The sequence below is a fragment of the Lepidothrix coronata genome, unplaced genomic scaffold (assembly GCF_001604755.1).
Source record: "Lepidothrix coronata isolate B3197 unplaced genomic scaffold, Lepidothrix_coronata-1.0 Scaffold45, whole genome shotgun sequence".
Classification (NCBI taxonomy): domain Eukaryota; kingdom Metazoa; phylum Chordata; class Aves; order Passeriformes; family Pipridae; genus Lepidothrix; species Lepidothrix coronata.
The window spans coordinates 4,743,581-4,753,887 of record NW_016690225.1 but is presented as its reverse complement, the minus strand read 5'-3'; the positions used below and the strand labels follow the sequence as shown (position 1 = coordinate 4,753,887).

Genomic DNA, 10,307 nt, shown 5'->3' with positions numbered 1-10,307 from the left:
CTGTATCTGCTTTGCTGTCACAGAAGGAAATGAGATCAACTTGATAGGATTTGTTTCTGACATGTCCAGGTACAAGTAATCTTATCTCCTTACCACTCTCTAGATGCCTACAAATGTGTTGTTTAATACTTTGTTCCAGTGTTTTGGAAATGCTGTTAGAACTGATTTTTCTGTAATTCTTTAGATTTTTCTTTCCTCTTTTGTTTAGATAGGACATAGTGTTTGCCTTTCTCCAGTTTTCTGGGAACTTACTCATCCTGCTAATCACTAGTGTTTGAGAAATTGCTTTGATTAAGTATTTTAAGGGTAAGTTTCATTAGGCTGTATCATCCTGAATACTCCAATTCACCCCAGCATTCCTTCAGGTGTTATTTTCCATTTCTCTCCATGATCCTACTCTCAAATTCTTAATAATAATTGAAATAAACTTTTAGTTATAATTACTCTTTTTTTTCTTTTTTGTAAAGACTGAAACAAGTAAAAAAAAAAACAAAAAAAAAAGGCATTGAACCTTTCAGCCTTTCCAGTACCACCTGTTTGGTGACCTCCCTTGTTAAGTACTATATTATATCTGCTTTCAAGCATAGCACATTATTTGTAATATGGTATTGTTTAACTCTAGCAAACCATTCATTTTAATGGCACTATGTGATTATGTGCTCAGATATTAAAAAAAAACAAACATCTTATTTCCCTGACATCACTTTACTATCCAATTCCAGACTATACCTCAATCTCTTCCAACTTTTTGATTGTATACCACTTAAAATTAATCCAATTATGACTTTATTCTGTCATGTTAAAAATTGGAATTATTCTGCATTGGTAATTATTCCTAGAAAATCCTTCATCAAACATAGCCATCTTACTATCCAAACACTAAATTGTGTAGCTAAAGCAGCCTACCACCTTTTAATCAAAGCCATAAAAATTTGTTAAAGTGACACCAAAGTAGTTACATATTCAAATTGTGACTGTAATCAAGTTAGAAAAAAAAGTCATACTCACTATCAGACCTAAACAGAACCTCTTTCTTTGGAAACCTATAGAAAAATGAAAATAAAAGGTGAAAACAAAGTGGAGAAGAGAATAAAAACCGCAGTATGTTAAGCAGGCACAGTTGTAAAAAACAGCAGACAACTTCATACAGTAAGTACTTTCTCTTTTTTTAAAGCACTGGTTTGCTGCACGGTTAATTTACAACTGTGCTTACTGAACCAGGGAATGATGTTTCATGCATTGACATGTTTGAGGAAGTCTACTGCACACAGCAGATTTCAACAGACAAGCATCACCTTGACTAAATGCACATCAGAGGACATTTCAGACTCATGCTTTTTTAAACCTCATACTGGGAGGACAGAGTATGTGGCCACCCTTGCATTTACATCACTTAGGAGTTATTTTCCTCCAGCTTTGTAAGGATTTTGCCACAGGCACCTAGAATCTCAAACTGAGGAGCAGGGTACATTACAGAGTGGACGAATAACTGGCTGGGACACTGGTCTAAAAAGATAGTGGTTCAAAATCTCTGTTCCAGGTGGTGTTTCAGAAGATGCCAGGGTGACATCTCCATCAAGGTCCTGAAGATCCTATATGTCCAGGAAGTCTGTGAATGTTCCTAACTTGGATGGGCGGGAGAGACTGATATGCCAAAGGTACGATTCGCATTCTGAAGGACTTTTCCAGACTGGAGGAACAAGCTAGCAGGAGATTTGTGAACAAAGGCAAACACAAAATCCTGCATCTGGCAGGGGACAAGGATATGGAGACAAGGAGGGATGGAGGACGTGAATAACCCATGCAATATTATAGGTCAGTGACTGGCTAAGTAGCAGCTCTGCCAAGAAGGACATGAGGTCTAGTCAACACCAAACTGAATGTGTTTCAGTTCACCCTTGTGGTGAAGGATAACTTCATACACAGTTGCATTAATTAGAGCACAGCCAGCAGGCTGAGAGAAGTTATTCCCCTCTGCTGGGCACTAGTGAGGCTGCATCTGGAACATAGTTTCCATTTTTGAGCCTTCCCAATAAAAAAGAATTGTCAAGCAAGCAGAGGAAAGCAAATCAGGATGGTTGCAAGTGTTCCTTGATTTCTGGGAAAGACATGTGACAAATGAGGGGTGGCAACAGTGCTTGTTTAATCTAACAAACAGGCTAAGGGGCATCCATTTTCCCTCTCCAGCTATTTAAGCACGGTTTATAGGTGGCTCAGATTTGCACAGTGAAAGAAAATGAGGCAACAAGGGGGGAAATTTTAACTAGCCATAAGGAAAAATATTTTTCAGAGTAAGAACGGTCAAACACTATAACTAATTTTTGTCTGAGTCTGTGATTCTCATTACCTATGCATTACTTAGGTATTGAATATTAAAAAAGCCTCCTTCAACATACAACTGTGACTACCTATTCAGGGCAAGCTCTTTCCCTCTAAAACTATTATACAGTACTTCTGCCAATATTTGAAGGGGACCAAATACAACAGCTGTTTCTTAAAGCCAAGTAGAATTATATTAAAATAGCAGTTTAAACAACATACCAACATTTCAAACTTTATCACTCTTATATTACTACTCTTTCAGATTTTTTAATGTAAACTTACCATAAAAGTAATATATTTACAGTAATTCTTTTTATAGTCATCACGTTGGAAATAAAATCCTATAAATGCATAAAATGCTTTTTCATTGTTAATGCACGGTGATCTAATGCCCTTTCATGTTAGTAGCCTATAACTGAAAGTTTTTGTTTAAAACGAGAAGATATCATTGAAGGAGGCCAAAAGTATTGACCAACTACCTGTTGCAAGTATAAACTTCCTGCTGTACATAAAAAGTATTAAAAAATAAAGGTTAAAGCATTGTTAAATTATAAAGTAAATAGAAAGTATGTCTGCTGATATTTAAAGGTTTTATTTGAGAATTTAGAAATGTGCATTGTTTGGACCTACCTTTCTATTTATAAATATCAGAAGGTTACAGCTTACTGTTCCCTTTCAGTGGCCCATCCATTTTGGAGGTTAAAGAATTTGTTACAGCTGACACCTGACACCTTATTCCTTTAGCAAAAGTAGTTATTCCTACTTTTAATGCTCATTTGCAGGGTCATTAAATTTTTAGCCAAATGAACAGTTATAATGGAGAGAGCCTAGGTTTGCAGTCCTTGGCTTGGTCAAAATAAACTAAGGATAGTGAAACCATCACTCCAAAGAGGAGGCTGGCAGTAATGCTCTGCCATACTAGTGTATACCAGCTCTCCACTGTCTGGGGAACAAGGCTGCAAACTTAGGCAAGACTGAAAGCAAAAAGTGAACAGTACATCCACAATGTGACAGGTGGACATGCTCCAAGGAAAGCTCAAGGAGCAAGGCAGACTTTTGCCCCAATAAGTCTGCATGCTGGGAAGGACATCTCTCAGCACCAAATGGAAAAAGAAGGGGCTTGAACAAAGTTGACATTTGAGTGAGAGTGCTTCCAGTACAGTTCCCTCTACTTTCATTAGGTATCTGCCACATCCCTGTTCTTTCTTTGACAGAGAATCTTCTTTACAAGTTGAGAAGGTATTGAATGGTATGCAAGAGCTGGATCATTACAGACTAATCCAGGATATAATGAGATTTTTTCAACTGGAAGAACATCAGTCTGCTGTGATAATGTCATTGGGGTTGGAACTTCTGTTTAATGTAAAGCAAAACCCCTTACATAAATTCTTTAGTACAAGGACATTTTCAAAAAGTGGGTGCATTTTCCTCTTATATGTAGAATCTATCAATGATTAATACTATTGTTGACTTCAGACTAGGAACACTCCTTAAGTAAATAAAGATTAAGAGCAACTTAGAACTTTGGACCTTATTGACATTTTTACAGAACTTCAAATTTCAAGAACTTTTGCTACTTTGCACAAAAGACAGTCAGTGAAACCCTGTCACCACTGAAGTCAATGAAATCATCTTTTTCTCAGGTGGTCGTTTTATGAATGTTGGCCTTACAGATGCTATTAAGATCTCAAGTAAATATTGCAGATCTTTCATGCATAACAGATAAAACAGAGTAACAACTTCAGCAAAAGATTACATGGACCTAAAGTAATTGTGTCATAGACTTGGGATTTTGCAAGTCATAGAGGAATAAGGGTAATGAGGACATACTTTTAGTGCCCGCACACAATGCCTTTTTGAGACTATACATATACATATACCCCATGTTCTCTCTAGAGATTCTGACTCAGTACAATTCTGGGAATGATTATAACATCATTCACACATTATAACCTGTGTAAACACTAGCTTTACTTGAAAGGAAAACAGTAGGTATCAAAAATTAGTGGCATATCTCTTGATTAGGTTTCCAAGGAGTATCCTTCATATCTCCTCCATTTAAAATCAACTGGTTGTAGAGGAGGATTTCACAAGGAGAATATCCCTTATTTATTTTCCTGCTTTCACAGAGAAGTGATAGATCTTACGTGGTACATGCTCTTACAGAATAAGGCTAAAATTACATGAAGAATAGAATGCTATTCTTCTGAATACAACTTTTTTTTTTTTTAATTTTCAGTGAATACTTTTCTTTGAGGAAAACAATACAAATTACTACATAGAAATTAGGAGCACCTTCTCTTCTTTCCCTCCCTCACTCCTTCCTAAAGGTCAAGGAGGTGATTATGTTTCACAGAGCATCTGCCCATCCATTTGTTTTTTGGAATTGCAGAAATCACACTGACTTTTTCACTCTGAGGAAGGAACACTACAGGAGAAGTATAAGCCTATATGTAATTATAGATGAAGAGGGCAGAGACTATATGACAGTGACCTAAGGTTCTTATTATAGAAGTAAGAGTAATATTTGACTTATAACTTGACAGGATTTTTCCTAATCAGTTCATCATCCAAAAAAGATTCACTGATAAAAAAACACATTTTAAATTAGGTGGAGACTTCTGGGTTATGTAAACTCTTAAAGTGTAAATTCAGTATAAACTGTTCCTAGAGTCAAGATAGGTTCCTAAATAGAAAGGAACAATGCAGGTGCCTGAAAGTGTTGTGATTTTAAATATCATCAACCAAGACATACCTTGCCTTTTTTAATGCACTGGAAAGGGAAAGCATCATAACATCCAATTCTGGAGACACAACCACATAAAACAGAAAAGGGTGAAAATTGTTTGTTCTTCAAAGACAGTTCAATAACAACATATCTCCAAGAAGCCACCACCTTCAGGACAGCTAAGAAGACTGCCCCAAATATCTTGAGCTGATCCTGGTTCTGTGTTGCTCTCCTGTCTGTCTCCAAGATAGTATAAATGTGTATCTCTTTGTGGGTATCAGTGCTGCATACTTCTGTTTCCAGCAATAGATCTCGAGGGAAACAGATGCCTTTGTGTCTTCTCTGCCACCCACTAAACATACAAAGACATTGCTCAACTCCCACATGGCCAGCATGGTGTGCCCTGGTCACCTCCTCTGATAAAAATGAGATTAAAAGTTGGGGGGAAAAATTAGATCTCATGCCCTGTACAAGTACTTTGAATAGTTCATTGGAGAATATTTTCTTTGACTTGTAATAGAGAAAACATTAAATGTGTCATCTCTTGATGTTACTTCCTGAACAGCTTGTGGTGAGTCTGCCACAATTCTTCCTGATGTATCTACATGGACTGGAATTCATCTGGATAGTCATAGTTACAAAATACACTTTAGTGACAGGCCCCAGGGAACTAGAATAAATACTCATCTTGCTCAGTTGTACAAAATGGTATCTTACACTTTTTTTTCAACTTTAAAACTAATTATTTGCCTCTAGCTAACATTAAGTGGTGAATGACTGTCATCCAATAAGACGTTAATCAAAGGAAATACAAAGCGTACTGATAGCAGCACTTATAAATCTTCTTTCCAGTTGATTTTCTTTGGTCCTTATAAATGCAACTACAATTTTATCAGATATCTTTATTCTAGACGTCAAGGCACAAATGCTGCAATGGTTGTAATAAATTTAAGCTTTTTAATAAATTAAACTTCTGTTCCAAGTGTTTGTTTAAATATAAGGGATTTTTTAGAAGACAGTACTATGTATTTTACCTGTCTTGGAACAGACCAAGTTGGCCTCTAATCAAAGGAATTTAGCACTTTTGTTCTCACTGCTAAATCAGAACATACCACAAACTCTTTTCGAGAATATCTCACTCACAGTAGTCTGACTTTATAACGTAAATGTGAGATGCTTCACTTACTGAACTGATCTTAATAATGCCTCAGCTAAATTATGTGTCTTGTCCCTTAAAGAATGCTCTTTGAAAGGATCCATCTTTCCATTAGATCTGCAAAATTCTCCCTTGATGTGTAAATTGTAAAGAAGAAGGATGAGAGACAAGAATTCAGCTGCTTGTTTCCCTTCCAAATCTTATTTTCAAATACAAGAAAATCATCTGCATCATCAGAGGCTGCAAATATACATATACACACATGCATACATACACATACACATTTATACAAATACACATATATACATATATGTGTATATATACACACAGATTTAAGAGTTCCTGATGTGGTGCAAATCTACTTAATCTCAACAACAAATTTATCCTCAGAACTATACAGTCTCTCTCACCACTCTCTAATAAAATACCTTAACTTCAATAATATTTCAGAAACTTTGCAGATGAGATGGAAAAAAATAACATATCTGAGAAGATCTGCAAGGTATTTGTGGTCTAACTTCACTTTGTGAGGGCACTTTGGGTCTTTTTTTGAATAATTCCACAGCAGACACTGCTTTTGAGAGAATCAAGAAGCGGCTCCTGGGAGGCAGAGGAAACAGGATTGATGATGTAGAAACAAGCAGAAATGTCAAAGGCAAGGAAAAAAGGAGGAGGTTAGAAGGCTGTGATGAAGATTCAAACAAAAAGAGAGATGAAATAGCTCTAAGCCTCTGACACCCTGCACAGAGAGGTCAGGGATGCACATGAGAATAAGAGGCTACATTCATGCTTATATATTCCTGGTGCAGATCCACTCAACAAGTGAAATATCAACATTTTTTCTTTTACTCTTTTTTTACCATTTTTTCCAGTGGAAACTGAGATAAACTGTGTGAATATATTGATATGTTGTCAACAAACTCAGAATTCAGGAAAATCCTCTCTTTCCAACATGTGAAGGCCTTGACCCCAAAACTCTCCCAATATTTTTCAAAATAACAAGAAAGTTAATCATTTGGCAGAAATTATTGGCAAACATCCATTTCATTTATTTAAATTATCGTGTTTCTGCTTTTAACAAAACTAGAATCAAATTCTAACATAATAAATTACAAATAAACTGAGTTACAAAGATTTAATTATCATTCCTATCTGTATTGTTAAACTCATCAAAAAACTAGTGAAATAATTGTGAACATGCACCTTGTAAAAGAGGTCTCAGCAGTAAAAAATTCATCCTTTGCCATAAACATACTCTATTATTGGTAGTAAGTTATGCTTTCAAATGTGAATTTCAAAAATAATATTGAAAATGTCCTTTAATTAAAGATGTTCTATTACATTCCAAAGCCAGAGTAAAGAGTATGATAGTCAATTACATCATGTTTATTTCAACACCGAGGCTATAAATCAGCTTTGTGTTCATGACCTTGCTGGTAAAAAGGACTTGCCTGTACCAGCAGAACCTTTTTAATTTTTATATGCTCTGTCTCAAGAGAAAATTGATAATGAGTAGTAAATTGCATCTGCTCTCACTGAATTAATTATCTAGGGTGGTAACTGCTATGGACCTAAAGTTAAGATATGTAAAAGTAGTAGGGAATTGGCCCCTGAACTTAGACTTCAAGAAAATTCATGTCCTTCTTCAAAGTCAAATAAAACCGACACTGAATTTTGATACTGGGCAAACTTGAATTACATTTTATGTTTTCTTGACTGTCTTTTATGTAATTCTCAATAGCTAATTAATTATAAGTGCTTCTGGTAGCTGTTGTAGTATCTGGTATTTAAAACAGAAGTTATATCAATGATTGAAAATTGTGGAAAGTGTTATTTAAATAGGACTAGTTGCATAATTTAACAACTCCCACTTGCTTACTTCCCAACAGCACATATCAGGAACCTCAAGTGTAAATGTTAGTGTTATCCAAAATTCACATACTCAACACAGGCTGCAAAACAACTCTGCTTCTTTTCTTCGTTAATCATTAAGAACAATTAATGTTTATCTAGTCCCTACACTGGAAAAAAGCAGGTTTGAAAGCTCAGCACATTTTTGCTGATCAACTCCATACAAGCTACATACGTAAATGATAAAACTAGCATGCAAATGCTTAAACGCATTAAATGTGAACTGATTACCTCCTTAGAGCTGAGTGTCTCATTTTCTGGAATAGGCATCATGGGATGACTGGGCTTCTGAGAAAAGATGTCACAAGTTGGAGAGAGTATAAGGTTAAAAAAAGGAAAAAGAAACCCACAATCAGTTTAATTTCTATATAAAATATCGCTAAAATTTAATAATTAAAGCCCAAACCCTCAGACATACGGAGGATAGCAAGGCAAAGAGATCTCATTTGTGTTCAGCATACTCTCTGTTGTTACTCCTTGTCTGTATGAAAATCTATTTAAAAGTATGGTCTTTTTTTTATATTATATTCCCATAATTAAAAGAGTGGGGAAGGGATAAAATCCCTTTTGAATTTCAAGGAGGCATTTCGAGTAAAAATCACAGCATGGGCACCTGTGTTATGATACATTTAGTACGAGATAATGCACATAAAGTTATTGAAAACTGCAAGCATATTTCTGTCACTTCAAATATCTTCTTAAATCTCCTCCAAAAGAGTTTTCCTTAATTCAAAATTTCACAGATGTAAATCTTAAAAATGTTTAACTAAAAAATGCTGTGTAACACTAATTAGTATGTGCAGAAAGGAGTCTTAGATCTCAGTAACTTTCCAGTGTTTTGAACATTATATGCCTTGCTATGACTAATGAAGTTTGATGGATGTGACTCAAGTGAAGAACCATACCAATTTCAAGGAGATTTTAATTAGAATGCAGGTAAATAGATTATCTGGAGCTTATAAAGGCAATGTCAAGATCACAAGCTTGTGACATTTTCCTATACAGTGATGCAGAGACATTCTCTTTAAAGCAAAGATTGTTGAAAGTGTTGGGATTTGAGTATTTTAGAATTCTATAAAAACAAGACAAGAAGAAGCCTGCTATTTTCAAATTACCAAAGGCATTAATTTGTTTTGGCATTTAGATCAAATAGTAAATCAACAAACATGTTGCTTAAAAATATTTCTCTTCTAAGAAAATTGATTTTGACACTGTGCTTTTTGAGAAGCAAAATGGATCTACTAAACTGGCCCAGCACACAAAGAAAGATACTGAAGTGGAATGTACTCTAATTTTCTGAAATTACATTATGGATCTGCTATGTATTGCTCTCTCCCTTTGTGAATTTGCCCTGATTCCTTTTCAGGAAAGAAAGAATCAATTCTAGCAACAACAGCAGCTTTGAACCACTTAACTTTTATTATTGTTGTTGTTGTTGTTATTGTTATTATTATTATTATTATTTCCCAAAACAAAAAGACGAGTTAATAACTTTAGGCAACAATTTTATTTATTTATTCAATAAAGTTCTACAAAGAAATAATTTTAGGCAAAAGAAGTGTAAGGAATGGGTAAGGAGCCTAGATCCTCTCAGTGGCAACATCCCTCCCTCTGCTGCTCACCTGGCTTCCAGCGTCAGCCAGGCAGCCACCAAAGCATTCCCCAGACCTCACACCACCCGAGTGCTGCAGCACACACAGGAAGTGTTTGATGGTCTTCATGGGAGACAGAAGTCCCATTTCCAAATCCAGCACCCTGTGACTACCAAGGGTGGGCAGTCCTTGATGACACAGAGATACAAAGTTCTAGCAACACCTGCGGTATCTTGGCAAATGTATTTCATTGGAATAAACCCAAGAGTTGAGTTACCCTTTGCCTCATCAGAATATGGCATCTCTGTATTCCAGGAAAAGCAAGAAGGGTCAACCAAAAAGACAAGAAGAAAAGTATTGATCATATCCTGTTCTGATGTGCAGCTAAGCCTTCTGAGAAGAATGGTCCACTGCTTGCAAGAAAGAAAAGTTCCGCAGTCAGGTAGTGACCTGAGACTGCAGCAGCTCTTTTTCTCAAATTGCAGACAGCCAAACAATGAAAAATGCACTTCTATTGTGTTATCTCATCCTGGCCTTTCTTGCTAGTATTCATTACCTACCCTGTTAACCTGAAATGCCCCTCTCAGTCATGATTCTG

General features: G+C 35.8%; 1 protein-coding gene across 3 annotated transcripts in view; it reads right to left on the bottom strand.

Annotated features, from left to right (window-relative positions):
* MLIP (muscular LMNA-interacting protein) overlaps window positions 1–10,307 on the bottom strand; it is a 106,570-nt gene that overhangs the window by 1,294 nt on the left and 94,969 nt on the right. For all 3 annotated transcript variants that reach the window (XM_017814567.1, XM_017814568.1, XM_017814569.1), the window contains 2 exons: window positions 8,349–8,405; window positions 1,009–1,043 (listed from right to left, as the gene is read on the bottom strand). In XM_017814567.1, coding sequence (XP_017670056.1) covers window positions 1,017–1,043; window positions 8,349–8,405 — 84 coding nt within the window. In that variant the 3' untranslated portion in view covers window positions 1,009–1,016. The remainder of the gene's footprint in view (window positions 1–1,008; window positions 1,044–8,348; window positions 8,406–10,307) is intronic.